A 16149-nucleotide genomic window follows, 5' to 3' on the forward strand; every position below is an offset into this window, starting at 1 on the left:
TTCTCCCGAGCCTAGGGCTGCCATCTGTCTGTGTTTCTTTTTCCCTTCATTGAACCTCACTTTGGCTTCACCCAGCTGTAAGCGCAACAGTTTCTCTTTCAGTTCCTGTATCTGTTTGTCTTTTTCTGTCTCCTCGTCTTTAGCCCTCTCTAAATGATGCACTACATACGTGTGATTCACTACCCGGCAAGTCAGGATTTGCCATCATTGCCTCTTTTATTTTCTCTGGAAGTCCCTCTAAGACCGCCCTTCTAAACCAGTCCTGCTGCAGACCTCCCTTCCCCGGGTGGTGCCCTGTGTGTTTGGTCCATGTTTCTTTACATGCTTCTAGATACTGTCTAGGGTGTTGGTCTTTTTCCCAAGGTAACTTGGACATCGGGGCCCCAGCGGGCAAGGGAAATCGTTCCCTCAGGGCCGTGGCTATGCACCCGACCCCCTGACTGAAAGGGGTGTTGTCAGGGCTCCGCCTAGTGGCAGCCCCTTTTTCTATCTCAGTCATAGCCTGGGCGGACATGGCTCGGGCGGCTACTGCCCTCCAGTCCCCCAGTGCCAACATTTGACCGGCTGTGAGTTTATCAAATTGTGCCAACCATAGTCCACCTCCCTCTCCCATCGGGGGTAATTTATCTACCAGTGCCTGTACGTCTCCCAGCCCCAATGGTTTATATTGCGGTTCCTCGCCTCCCACTCTAAAGAGAGGCAGCTGAAACCCAGCAGAACAAGCTTCCCCTCCTTGTGACTGTGTATACATTTTATTTTTAGTCCTTTGAACCGATTCTAATGCGTCATGGTGTAGTTTTTGTTTTGGTGGGGGCGAACGCGGCAGAGGGTCTACATCTACGTCTCCCTTGCTCCAATCTCCACTACTATCTACGTCGGGGTCTTCGTCTGAGTCAGTCCATCTCCCTACTGCTTTCCCCGTGAGTAACACCCGTCCTCTATGTGAATTTACTTTTTTCTGCTTATTTTTTGTCTTTCTCACTGTGTCACTATCGTCCGACCCCGACCTTGTGTCCTCACCTAACCTGCCTTTAGCACTGCCTGACCTTTTCTTCCTGGCCCCTTTAACCTCATCCTGTTTATTCTCTCCTAGTTTCTTCCCCTTCTCACTTCTCTCCTCATACCTCCCGTACTCTCTCTCTGCCCTTGCCTTAAACGGTTTCACTTCCCCCTCAGTGTCTGTCTCGCTCTCTGACTCTGCCTTCCTACTCAACTTATCTTGCTTTCCTGTGAATTGAGGTACGGGCTCGCTGTTCTGTGGGTCTAAACACAATGTCCCACTTTCTAAACGTAACACTGGATACAGTGGTACAAGCGGTGCACTAGGCGACACCGGGTCATCTTCATATGCTGGGGGTTCTATCTCTCCTCCCTTTTTCTCCTCCTTAATTTTCTGCTCCTTTTTCTCTTTGTTCAAATGTTCTACATCCTGACACCACACTGCTAATTTACACCATTCTTTTCTGTGCTTTTCCCATTCCTTCTCCTGATCTCTATATCTCCTTCTCTTGACCAAATTTGCTGTTTCTTTTTTGTCCCTAACTCTATCTCGATTTTTGGCACAATCCTTCGCTTTATTCCACAAAATAACATGTAATGGTCTCCTTTCCTCCATCCTTAATCCTGCCTCACTCACCACTTGTCGCAATTTCTCTTCTCTCTCTTACTTTTCTTTCTGAATTGGGTCCATCCTGCCTACAACTGTCATTACATTTGCCACCTGTATCCCCAATTGTTTCCACTTTCCCGTACCTGGACCCCACCCATCGTCATCTACTTCTCTCTCATACTCCCCGTCCATCTCCTTACTAGTGTTTATCTATATGTGAGATTCTATCTCACCCCTTATGTTCGAGGTGTCCCTATCTCCTCGGGCCGTTCACCCGACTGATTGTCAAGTCTCCTGCTTACAATCTCCACCGTCCCCGTCGGGAAGTGGTCAGGGGTAGTCAACCCGAGAACAAATACCAATTGCCTTGCCCTCCTGAATTTAAACCAGTACCCCACTATTTCCACAGGTTCACAATTTAGTTCATAGCCAATATGCAGATTTAGATATAACAGGCTCTGCTTACCTTTATCATGAACCGGCTCAGGAACCTGTGAATCTCGTGTAGGTTGTCTGGACCGGGTCGAATTCCTTCTCCTTTTTCCAATCCCGGACGAGCCCCCAAAATTGTTGAAGTCAAACACTTCCCGAGTTGGTTTGTTGGAAAGGAGAATAAAACACCAGGAGTCAGGTCAATTATCGTATCGTATATCCGTTTATTACAGAAGCTTCTGGAGACAGAGTGTCGCCGCACAATGTCCAAGGATCAACAGTCAAAACAGCATTATTCATACTTCAAATACGCTCAAAAGATAGAGGCATTAAGTTAGCAAAGCAAGTGTGCCATTGGTCCAATTTATGTTCTATACCTTATATGTGTAAATGCAGCCCCAAGCGTCATCTTTGCCCTTTGTGGTTTTCTGTCTGTCTATTCTAAACTCAGTTTCAGACTATGTGTGTGTCTTGTTAACCTGTTTCCTGTTTCTCAAACGCAGACAGGATGTCTGCTCCCCTAAGACTTCCTGTTCTCTACTTATAACATTTCAGTTTCAGCTCCTGATACAGACATTTAATATGTTGCCTGAATGCTTACAATAGTTTAACAACTTATTCAATCAATATATCTACACTGGGGAGAGGGAAGTCTGGGCATCTCTGCTTAGACTGCTGCCCCCGCGACCTGGCCCCGGATAAGCGGAAGATTATGGATGGAGATGAGCTCCTGGTCCACACCTGTGGAGTACCTGGTTTGGGGGGCCCGTTGCTGTCCCTGTCCTTGTCCACCTGGTCATAATTTTGAATCAAATAGACTCTGGATTTAGCCCAGAGAAATGTATTTATTATTCTAATTGGACTCTTAATATCTCACCCGGCACAGCCAGAAGAGGACTGGTCACCCCTCTGAGCCTGGGTCCTCTCTAGGTTTCTTCCTAAAATTCGGCCTTCTTAGGGAGTTTAAGGCTGGGTGTCTCTGTAAAGCACTTTGATTTGATGACTGGGGACAACCAAAAACCAAAGTGCGGAGATGCCTAGAGGTATCCCTTCTGCCAGGCCCTATAACCCTGACAAACATAGACATGGCTAGGGGCATCTCTATAGTCAGGACCTGACAGTATTAAAAATATACTTTTCTTAATCAATCTACACTGAATAACCCATAATGAAAAAACTGAAAATATCACATTTACTTATGTTTTCAGACCCCTTTACGCAGAACTTTTGAAACACAATTGAAAGCAATTACAAACCTGAGTATGAAGCTACAGCTTGTTTTTACCAATATTTTCAAAAGCAATTTACAAGCAGGTTTGCATACAGAGCCCAATTGATGGTCCCGGGAATTAAACCCACAATATTGCAAGTGATTTTTATAAATACTTTCACCTTGTGAATTATTTTTAAAACTTTTATTAAACATGGCTTATTCCACCATTTATAAAGCAGTGGTTTATGTCATATTCGATGTAGCAGGTTATGTCACATTTGGCATTTATGTCACACAGTTATGCCTTATTAATGAACCCTTTATTCAACAGGACTTTTTTATAAATGCTTTGTAATACATTTAAGTAGTGTTAATGAAGGCATTATGAAACACTGATGAGCTTTTTGCCATTTAATGCAGGACCATTGGTTTTATGTTGAAAAACATATGTTGCATGTGTTGCATATGTTGCATGTGCCACCCTTTGCCACAATAACAGCTTTAATTATTTTAGTATGTACCTGCTTTGCATACAGTGTCTGAAGTGATTTTGGCACATTCTTCTTGGCAAATATGCTCCAGGTTTTTTTGTTTTTTGTTTTTGTTGACTGAAGCATCCAAGCATTTGGCAGACTGATATTATTTGGTTCCCCACATAGTTAGACATTACTTTAGAATGTTCTTTAGCGTTCATTTTCCTTCAGATTCACAGCCACAGTGAGGATTTTACACAAAAATTGTGTGACTGCTACTTTATTAGTTTATAGGTGGAGGCCAATAGTAGGGTTACTGTTACTGTGCCCTCGGTAGGGGCATTTTGTTTCATATTTTTGAACAGGAACTTCCACAGCATATCGGTTGTATACTTATGCAAGCAACTTATTTCAGTTGTTTATTTTTCCTACAATAAAACCTATCACCTTGTTATAATATTTTGAGTGTTTGAAAATAAAATATCAAATCATATCAAACATGAAAATGTTAAAATGCTAAAAATAAATAAATAAAGACTAATGGTCAAATGAAAATGAAAATTTAAATGTTTAATTTCACTCTCTCTCTTTCCCCATTTCCAGCTATGTGGTATGACCCTTTCAATCTGTCTGTATAGACGGACCACCCTGGATTACAACATGCTGATGTATCACTAGTAAAGGAGGACGAAGTACTGCAGGAAGCAATAATTGATTGCTTTTTATAAAACAAATTCAAGGCTGATATGAGGATTTATATAAGCCATGAATACATCTGTGTCCAATACATGTTATGATGAATTACTGTGAATTTTGTAATATAAACTGTCCCAATTAATGTGTGGTTTCAACTGATGCTGAAATAACCCTGTCTGACCTAACGTTGTCATCAGGCCTGTTTGAGCTAAGCCCAATTATTTGAAGCCTGAGCCCTTGCATGGTCCAATATCACAGGAATATATTGAGACCAAACCCTAAAAAAAAGCCTGATTGAAAGAAAAGAAAAATCTAGACCTTTCCCTAGACCATGTAGCTGTTTCACTGAGAAGCAATGAGCAAAGTGAGGAGGGGAAAGCCAATTTGAATATAATCAACAAATGGGGTGGACTTGGGCATATAAAAACTATTTTATTATTTGTTTTGTTAATTTTCATTAATAAAATGTTATTATTTGATAGAAAATGTTATGTATCTACATGATGATTATTATTTTGCCATTTATTTGTAGATAATTTGTTGATTTCTCAAAATATCAATACTGTTTGGTGATTTTTTTAATTTCCATTATCTATTGCTGTTTATGTGCCAATTTTTTTTTTATTCCACAATGTAATAATGTAATTCAATAACTCCTACAAAAGCATGCAGTGGCTAGTACATATTCTGAAAAGTACATATTCTGAAGGATGGCCTACCATTGAAGCTTTTATTTTGATATATTCTAAATTGGGAAACATGGACCAGCATTCACAATTTTTTTTCTAAATGTTAAGTTTCAAATGTGAACTATATTTTAATCAGAGGAGGGTGGTCTAGAATCCACACCCTTCATTTTCTAGCACCCATAAAAAGTAAAACATGACTATGTTTTAAACACCTAATTGAGACTGCAGGAAAATTATACATGCAAAGCAGAATTTGGATTTAAACCAAAACTTAGCAAAAACCAAAATAGTGTTGTGAAATTTGACATGGTTGTGTGTTTAAATATAAAGAAGCAAATAAATTATACAGAGATATTCACTAAGTTGACTTACAACAAATGCACATTCCTTAAAAGATACCCACTGTCAATGGAGGAAATATGTCCCAGAAATAACCAACAACATTATGGACAAGGAGTTAAATGATGAAGCCCTCCAGTTCAAGCTGGAGAAGAGCCTCCTAAATGCTAAAACATATGACTCACGTGTATGCAAGGATGTGAAAGGAATGGCAGAACAGGTCCGAGAGCATCAACACCTCAATGGTGTCAAAACGCCTAACATTAGAAACCAAGTTTATTTTTCTCGAGTTACTATGTGCAGCTCTGCCCAAAAGAGCTGAACCATTAACACAAAATTGTTGGTTTGTGCACTGTTCCTTTGAAATTATGAAATACATTTAGATATTTTCATCATCATAACATAAGCGGTGAACAGTATTTATTATTTCAAATGGGTCATATTTGCATGCACATCAAAAGTCAGATTTAGATATCCATTTAGATATGGGCTGAATACATCATTATATGAAAATAAGATATTTTAAGCCATATAATCTGACACTAAAATGAGTGCATTTCAATGAGACCATCTCTTTTTCTTCACCATTATGGGTGTGACCAAAATAGTTGCCAGGGATGCAAAGTTTGAAACTTTAAAACGGTCTTCCTCCATTTCAAGAAAATAAATGTTGGCTACATTACAGAATGGGTACTTTTTTACGTTGTGCTTTTAAACTCAAAGTTAAAATAATAATAGTCAACAATTTGCTGCTAATATTTTCAGAATAATGACAGACAGCTATTTGGCTAACAAATATACAGTGGGGAGAACATGTATTTAATACACAGCCGATTATGCAGGTTTTCTTACTTAAAAAGCATGTAGAGATCTATACTTTTGTATCATAGGTACACTTCAACTGTGAGAGACGGAATAAAAAAAAAAAATCCGGAAAATCACATTGCATGATTTTTAAATAATTAATTTGCATTTTATTGCATGACATAAGTATTTGATCACCTACCAACCATTAAGAATTCCGGCTCTCACAGACCTGTTAGTTTTTCTTTAAGAAGCCCTCCTGTTCTCCACTCATTACCTGTATTAACTGCACCTGTTTGAACTCGTTACCTGTATAAAAGACACCTGTCCACAAACTCAATCAAACAGACTCCAACCTCTCCACAATGGCCAAGACCAGAGAGCTGTGTAAGGACTTCAGGGATTAAATTGTAGACCTGCACAAGGCTGGGCTACAGGACAATAGACAAGCAGCTTGGTGAGAAGGCAACAACTGATGGCACAATTATTAGAAAATGGAAGAAGTTCAAGATGACGGTCAATCTCCCTTGCTCTGGGGCTCCATGCAAGATCTCACCTCAGGGGGCATCACTGATCATGAGGAAGGTGAGGGATCAGCCCAGAACTACACGGCAGGACCTGGTCAATGACCTGAAGAGAGCTGGGACCACAGTCTTAAAGAAAAACAGCTTTTTGGTCTAAACTTCACTCGCTGTGTTTGGAGGAAGAAGAAGGATGAGTACAACCCCAAGAACACCATCCTAACCGTGAAGCATGGAGGTGGAAACATCATTCTTTGGGGATGCTTTTCTGCGAAGGGGATAGGACGACTGCACCGTATTGAGGGGAGGATGGATGGGCCATGTATCTCGAGATCTTGGCCAGCAACCTCCTTCCCTCAGTAAGAGCATTGAAGATGGGTCGTGGCTGGGTCTTCCAGCATGACAACGACCCGAAACACACAGCCAGGGCAACTAAGGAGTGGCTCCGTAAGAAGCATCTCAAGGTCCTGGAGTGGCCTAGCCAGTCTCCAGACCTGAACCCAATAGAAAATCTTTGGAGGGAGCTGAAAGTCCGTATTGTCCAGTGACAGCCCCAAAACCTGAAGGATCTGGAGAAGGTCTGTATGGAGGAGTGGGCCAAAATCCCTGCTGCAGTGTTTTCAAACCTGGTCAAGAACTACAGGAAACATATGATCTCTGTAACTGTAAACAAAGGTTTCTGTACCAAAAATTAAGTTCTGCTTTTCTGATGTATCAAATACTTATGTCATGCAATAGAATGCAAATTAAAAAAATTACAGACCTCTACATGCTTTGTAAGTGGGAAAACCTGCAAAATCGGCAGTGTATCAAATACTTGTTCTCCCCACTGTATGCTATGTTTGAGAATTGTAGGCAAGCTAGTTAGGTGCGCAGTAATGACACTTAATTCTCACCTTCCATGTTTTTGGCTTAAAGCAGCTTCCCAGAGAGCCCCACGAAAGCAAAGCCAAGTATCATATTATCAAATTGGAATGCTACAAAACATAGAGTAGAGTAGCAGTATATCTGATCTCTGTGATTGGCTAAAAATTTACAACTTTGACCAGAATCAGTGAGCATGACCATTTCAAGAAAAGTTGCCATAGACCGAACTCAAGACCGGCTGGGTGCACACTGCCCACAGAATGATGTGGATGATGTGCCTAAGCCGCACTCAACCTTCATATTGTTATAAATAACAAGCCAAGGGTTTAAAGTGCATTGAAAACTTTGCAAAATTGCAAAACATAGAAACCTCAGTAATGCGTGCATGACCTTGGATCCTACTCCACTGTCTACCAGATTGAAAATGCACATTTCTTGTCAGAGCTATAGAATTTGTTACCTGTTGTCACATTTTGGAAAAAATGCAAGCTGTGGATCCAGATAGTCTAGTTATTCTAAACCTCCAGTCCGATTTGAGTCCCAAGTCACCTGTGCTCGAGTCCGAGTTGAGTAATGAGTCGCGATGGTTAAATCCGAGTTTGGGTTCCATACACCAGATACTCTATGCCTGAAGTCTGATTACTCGTGTTCGAGTCCTGGTCCTAGTGCTGAAGTGTGATTTACAAATAATATATCACCCAGTCACATGCAGTATAGTGTAATGACAAGAGGAATTTAGTTGTTAAATAGTTTGCTATTCATTTCCTACTTTTCCATGCCACCATGGAAAAGTATAAAAACTCAAGGCATGTGTTAAATTACAAGTGGTGTAATTATTTTACAGACTATATGATAACTGTCATTAATAGCAAACCCCAAACTGTTCCTGCAATTTTTTGCACCGACAGCGCAGTCACAGACCTTTTATATTATTTTCTGGCAATGCTGAACCCATGGTTGTTTTATCCCATTTAACCTCATGACCAAGACTATCTAATGCTGCAATAAATAATTGAATTTCTCTCCCTTGACAACCGGGTACGCAATACATTATTTCAACCACTATACGAAACGGCTGATTTCTAACACTGTCTAAGATTCTCTAGATATTTTGACAATGCATGACCAAATTTCTGTTCAAAAGATTGGGTTCAGGACCGTCTTTTTCATGTTATATTCCTACTCTATATTTTTCAAGCTATTTTATTTTCCAGCCCATGCATTTCACTTGCTACAAGGTGTCTGTATATTAGGGATTAAGGATGATCACTTGTATGACTATTTGTCTTTGTCAATATACACTCACCTAAAGGATTATTAGGAACACCATACTAATACTGTGTTTGACCCCCTTTCGCCTTCAGAACTGCCTTAATTCTACGTGGCATTGATTCAACAAGGTGCTGAAAGCATTCTTTAGAAATGTTGGCCCATATTGATAGGATAGCATCTTGCAGTTGTGGGATGCACATCCAGGGCACGAAGCTCCAGTTCCACCACATCCCAAAGATGCTCTATTGGGTTGAGATCTGGTGACTGTGGGGGCCATTTCAGTACAGTGAACTCATTGTCATGTTCAAGAAACCAGTTTGAAATGGTTCGAGCTTTGTGACATGGTGCATTATCCTGCTGGAAGTAGCCATCAGAGGATGGGTACATGGTGGTCATAAAGAGATGGACATGGTCAGAAACAATGCTCAGGTAGGCCGTGGCATTTAAACAATGCCCAATTGGCACTAAGGGGCCTAAAGTGTGCCAAGAAAACATCCCCCACACCATTACACCACCACCACCAGCCTGCACAGTGGTAAAAAGGCATGATGGATTCATGTTCTCATTCTGTTTACGCCAAATTCTGACTCTACCTTCTGAATGTCTCAACAGAAATCGAGACTCATCAGACCAGGCAACATTCTTCCAGTCTTCAACTGTCCACTTTTGTAGTGGAGATGAGTGGTACCCGGTGGGGTCTTCTGCTGTTGTAGCCCATCTGCCTCAAGGTTGTGCGTGTTGTGCCTTCACAAATGCTTTGCTGCTTACCTCGGTTGTAACGAGGTAATTGGTTATTTCAGTCAAAGTTGCTCTTCTATCAGCTTGAATCAGTCGGCCCATTCTCCTCTGACCTCTAGCATCAACAAGGCATTTTCGCCCACAGGACTGCCGCATACTGGGTGTTTTTCCCTTTTCACACCAATTTTTGTAAACCCTAGAAATGGTTGTGCGTGAAAATCCCAGTAACTGAGCAGATTGTGAAATACTCAGACCGGCCCGTCTGGCACCAACAACCATGCCACGCTCAAAATTGCTTAAATCACCTTTCTTTCTCATTCTGACATTCAGTTTGGAGTTCAGGAGATTGTCTTGACCAGGACCACACCCCTAAATGTATTGAAGCAATTGCCATGTGATTGGTTGATTAGATAATTGCATTAATGAGAAATTGAACAGGTGTTCCTAATAATCCTTTAGGTGAGTGTACATTTTCTCATATTTTGAAACACAAATTACTCTCTATGACAATGTTTTTAATAACATTTTCCTTAAACACTCACATACAGCTATTAAGACACACAATGGAAGTAGGTCTGCTACCTCTTATCAGTGTTAACGTGACTCAAAAATAAACATACTCATACTTCTACAATCCCGTTTCCAGAAAAGTTGGGACACTATGTAAAATGCAAACAAAGACAGAATGCAATAATGTGCAAATAATTTATCCCTGTATTTAATTGAAAATAGAATAAAGACAAATGATGAAACTTAGAAATGTTGTTAGTGGAAAAAAACATTGAATTTGATGATGGCAACACATTTCAATAAAGTTGGGACAGGGACATGGATACCTCTGTGTTGCATCATCTTTTCTAATTCTGGGAACTGAGGAGACCAATTGCTGTAGTGTTGAAAGTGAAATGTTTTCTCATTCGTGCTTGATGTAGGATTGCAGCTGCTCAACAGGGTCTTCTTCTTCGTATTTTTAATTTCAAATGTTTTTAATGGATTACAGGTCTGGACTGCAGGCAGGCCAGTTTAGCACCCAGACTCTATTACTACGGAGTCATGCTGTTGTAGTACATGCAGAATGTGGTTTGGCATTATTTTGCTAAAATAAGCAAGGCCTTCCCTGAAAAAGATGTTGTCTGGGTAGCAGCATATGTTGCTCCAAAACCTGAATATTGTGTTGCATAAATGGTGCCAGATGTGCAAGTCACCCATGCCATGTGCATTAATGCACACCCACACCGTCATGGATGCTGGCTTTTGAACTGTCCCACGGAGAAATCACTTGCAAAACATATGCACATATATGACTTCTCAACATATGTGCCCTAAATATGTTAATGAAATATAAAACTAGCGCTTCTCACAATATCAACATCACTATCACAATACAATGCATGTCATTTATTTTAACGTTGAATATTATGTGTTAAAATAATGAAATGTATGAATATGCAGTACATTTCATTTGTCTTGAATTAACCTTCAAGACAAAACATTTCAGAGAATTACGGTGAAAAGACAATTATTATCTTCTACAAACGAGCAGATTTGTAAATTGTACAGTATGTATTTACAAGATTTTTTATTAAATACATTGTAAATGCAAGTAAAGAAAAAACTGGTTAGAGTCAGTCATCTTAATATAACTCCCTTAATGTAAGTACCCTATATCTGGGGTACCTCTGAAATTAAATTCAGTCTTATACGAGAACGGTGGGCCCTATCTGGGTATCCAGGGTGTTTGCTGAAAGCTGAGAGTCTTGTCTTTCCACCAGTGCCTTCCAATCTTTGGTGTGACTCTCTAGCACAGAAATCTACCATGTTGTTATTACACATAACCTATTACATGACTAATTGGGATCATTGTGTGAACATTATACCTCTGAATCATTAAAATAGTAGATCAGGGTTTTGTTTCACAAGGGCCATGTACAAGACAGTCTCAAAAGCAAAACCTGGCCCACTGGATTTGACCCTAGAGTGCCTAATACTGCTACTTCATCTCACTTTGAAGTTGACCCTACCTTGCAACAGTCAATTTCTCAAGTCCACTCAAACATTCGTTCATCTTTTGGCTTAATTTCTTATAGGAACATGCATGAATTGATTTAAATTGTCCATCATGCAAATTCAACCACATTTTGTAACTGGAGAGAAAAATGAAACACTCAACCCCAAGAAAATAGTCTATATAAATGCCAGCATTGAATCGGCATGGTGAACCAAAACTTGAAAAACCTTTAGGCTTTTGGCCTGCCTATACACTGATCAGCCGTAACATTCTGACCACCTGCCTAATATTGTGTAGGCCCACTATTGCCACCAAAACAGCCCTGGCCCATTGAGGCATGGACTCCTCTAAACTTCTGAAGGTGTGCTGTGGTTTCTGGCACCAAGACATTAGCAGCAGATCCTTTAAGTCCTGTAAACCGCGAGGTGGGGACATCCCAAAGATGCTCGATTGGATTGAGATCTGGGGCATTTGGAGGCCAAGTCAACATCTTGAAACCGTTTTTGTGTTCCTCAAACCATTCCTGAACCATTTCTGCTTTGTGGCAGGGCACATTATCCTGTTGAAAGAGGTAAATGCCATCAGGGAATACAGCCATGAAAGGGTGCACATGGTCTGCAACAATGCTTAAGTAGGTGCTATGTGTCAAAGTAACATCCTCATGAATGGCAGGATCCAAGGTTTCATGGTTTCAAGGTTTTCAAACACCTATAACTCATGCTGTGATTGGCCTAGAGATATGAAACCAGTGTCATATGATGCATGACCATGTGCTGAACAACCATCCTAGAGAACTAGATTTTCCGCCATTTTGGATTTTGTGGAAAACCTAAAAAAAAAAATCACAGGTCACAAATTTTGTCCAATCTTCCCAAAACTTGGCAGAGATGATCTACACGTGAAGCCTAACGAAAGATACTTGGTGGATTTTAGATTAAAAAAATAGTTTGCCCTTTGCAGCCGATCAAAAGTGGCAGCAAAGCCACCTATCAGGAAGTGAGTGAGTTTTACAGCAACCGTTTGTCCGATTGTCACTTTACTTGGTATCCTTGGTCAGAATGAGGTGCCATGGAGGTCCGCGTACGTCACCCACCAACAACTTCCTGTGACCGAGAATTTCACAGGAAGTGAGGGCGTTTCTCAGCAATCTGATTGTCTGATGGTCACCAAACTTGGTATCAGTGGTCAGAATATAGTGCATGGGAGGTCTGCATATGTCATGTGCCAACAACTTCCTGCGTCTGAAAATTTCACAGGAAGTGAGGGCGTTTCTCAGCAACTGTTTGTCCGATTGTCACCAAACTTGGTGTCTGTGGTCGGAACTAGATGCGAAAGAGGCGTGTGGCGCTGATGGGCAATGTGAGGGCACTGTTTCGGAAAATCTGTTTAAACGCTCATTACCGCCTAACGCAAAAATAATTTGGTGGGGCAACTCTCTGGCTTGCGTGGCCAATCCTTGTCTTGCGCTCTGTTTGCTTGGACCCCTAATTGCTGCTTGCAGCTATATTTATTATTATTATTATTCCGCCGTTTTTTCAAGTTCACCTATTTCTGCTGGCTAACTTTTTTTGTAATTCTCACCAGTCGTTTAGTCGACATTTAATAGCTCTACTGCCAATGTATATTAGCTCTACTGCCAACGGTTAATAGATCTACTGCCGACATAAAATAAAAAAAGACAAGATAAAGACTATGGTATGAACTTTATTTACAGAATGTACAATATAACAAACATAGAAAAACTAAAGAAGCCTAAACAAAAACACCCAACAATTGTGATTTATATAGGCTACAAATTAATTGTCCTCTTCTTCTGCAGGTCTCTCCCTCCAGCTGCGGTCCCCGTCCTTTCAACCTCGACCTCAGTTATTCATGGCAAACCTGGGTTTTTAAGAACAGAACCTGAAAGACAAAATATTAAGCGATTGCAATAAGTACAACAGTGATTATGTAGCATTCAATTTAACGTGATGGCGTCATGTAAAGAAAAAAAAATCAAAACGTGTTTTTGTTAGAAAGTAGAAAGGGCACTGTCTTTTTCCTGATATACTTTTGTTAGAGGACACAACACAGAGTACAGCTTTGCAAATATGTGCCATTTTCTTTCCTTGCTTGGAAACTGCACAAAGGTCAATGGTTTGACATGTGGTGTTCATTACCCCACACATCCCCCATACATTTTGTCCATACATTCCTGTATGGGTCCAAGGAACATAGGGAGGGTGGAACATACATTGCACTTATATGATTGGAAGACAGCCAGTGTGCTATAGGTTTGTCTAGTATATATATATGCTGTTAAAGACAAAGACATTTGGAGAAACACAGAGACATCTGGAAAGACCACAAAGAGAGAGATTGGAAGAAGGCAGAACATCTAAGACAGACATGTAGTATATTGCAACTATCAAAATCAGTAGCAGAGGCAGACAAACAGGTCAAGGAAGCGTGGGGAACATGATGTAGTGCCAGGACAATTGGTAATGATAAAGAAACACCTTACAGAGACATTAGGAGCAAAGTGGGAAGGCCCTTACCAAGTTTTACTTGTCACTAGATCAGCAGTGAAGGTACAGGGTAAACCAAGGTGGATACATGTTACTCATTGCAAAGTGGTACAACATGACGAAGAGCAGAGCCTTGAGACTACAGAACCGGTTGCAATAGGCAACCGGGGGCCCATCTCGGGTGAAGATCCATAGAAAGGGATCAGAATCTGATACCTTTTTATGCAAACACTGCAACTGTCATTTAGCAAAATTGAGGCTGATAATCTACCTTTTACATAGAAACACCCATACTCTCACTTTCTCTCTTTGTTCTTTTTGCAGGTTATGCAGATTATCTACCTGACCCTACGACAACACAAACTGTATCCTGGTCTTTCCTGACTCTACACAGATAAAGTGACATATGGGATCAGCATCAAGACCATCCTAATTAACCAACGGACAGGAAGAAGAATTCTTCACAATTGTTATGTGCCAAATAGAACCATTGTGATTGATATTTGTGTTGTAAAGGACAAGAGTACCATCACTCCCACCGTCTATCTCTAATTTTAATATGCATATATAGGTAACCACAAGTGTACCTCTTACGTCATTAGGATGTGAGATGAATTAGCTTGCTTTATTATTTGTATTATTAGTAACTGTTTTCCTTCTCTTATTGTTACATGGGTAGTGTTATTATTCTTAACAGACGTGTTGTTATGACATGTAAATGTAGTGCTTCAATGTCATAGGGGGGAATTGTGAGAAAGCATGTCATTTTCCTGATATACTTTTGTTAGAGGACACAACACAGAGTACTGCTTTGCAAATATGTGCCATTTTCTTTCCTTGCTTGGAAACTGCACAAAGGTCAATGGTTGGACATGTGGTGTTCATTACCCCACACATCCCCCATACATTTTGTCCATACATTCCTGTATGGGTCCAAGGAACATAGGGAGGGTGGAACATACATTGCACTTATATGATTGGAAGACAGCCAGTGTGCTATAGGTTTGTCTAGTATATATATGCTGTTAAAGACAAAGACATTTGGAGAAACACAGAGACATCTGGAAAGACCACGAAGAGAGAGATCGGAAGAAGGCAGAACATATAAGACAATATACTATATTTTGTGAATAAACAACAAGGAACGCTTCTCCCCCTGACTTGGGTCCTTTATTATTCTACAAAAGAGCCATAAGCCAACAGTTGGTGCCGTGACCCGGATAGGTTGGGTTTTGAGATCAAATTCATCAAACATCCATCGGTGATCAAGAGGAGAAGATTGCTGACAGTGCACACCCATTTGGGAGTTGGTTTCCTCATCCTCTGACAGTGGTTGGTGAGTCAGAATCTACACCTTTTAAAGAACCAATGGTCAGGTTATATGTTGTGATAGTACATGCAATTGAGTGATATGTATCCAAGTACACTATCTGTAGTGTGAAATCTTCCCTGTTGTGATGGGAAGTGCTTACTAGACTGAGTAGTAAGTGACATGTGTAAAGTCCTAATATAGGCCACTGTTTAGTGCAAAGCTTTGTTATTCATCTAGGAGTCCTTGTTATTTGGATAGCAGGTTGACACGTGTAGTAATTGCAATAATAATCTTGTACAAGTAAGGTGGAGAAAAGAAATGACGTCTTTAATTGAAAAAACAACATTAGAAAGAAAGGGGACTGCAGCCCCGACTAATATTACAATTGAGGAAATCAGTAAATCATTAGCTGATGACATAAAAAAAGCCTGAAATTAGATGAGTGTCTCCAAGAGATATTGAAAAAATATGCCATTGTTCCAGGAAAAGATAATTTATGGAATCTTTCTGATATACAGAAAACATGGGGAAAAATTCAGAGAATGTCTGATGGATTACAAAAAACATGCTGGTCGTTGATTGTATTATCAAAGATTAGGAAAAGGAATGATACATTTCTTAAAGATAACCATGAAAAAGCTGTGAGAAAGGAGAAAGAAAATGTTAGGG

General features: G+C 40.3%; 1 protein-coding gene across 2 annotated transcripts in view; it reads left to right on the forward strand.

Annotated features, from left to right (window-relative positions):
* The window catches only part of cd37 (CD37 molecule), a 50066-nt gene extending 34762 nt beyond the window's left edge, over positions 1 to 15304 (forward strand). The window contains exon 9 of one of the 2 annotated variants that reach the window (XM_029120036.2): positions 14493 to 15304. In XM_029120036.2, coding sequence (XP_028975869.1) covers positions 14493 to 14552 — 60 coding nt within the window. In that variant the 3' untranslated portion in view covers positions 14553 to 15304. Of the gene's footprint in view, positions 1 to 4330; positions 6314 to 14492 lie in introns of those variants that run through there. The other variant, XM_010867078.4, reaches the window with a different exon arrangement.
* Positions 15305 to 16149: the final 845 nt, after the last annotated feature.

This window comes from Esox lucius, chromosome 5 (genome assembly GCF_011004845.1).
Source record: "Esox lucius isolate fEsoLuc1 chromosome 5, fEsoLuc1.pri, whole genome shotgun sequence".
Classification (NCBI taxonomy): domain Eukaryota; kingdom Metazoa; phylum Chordata; class Actinopteri; order Esociformes; family Esocidae; genus Esox; species Esox lucius.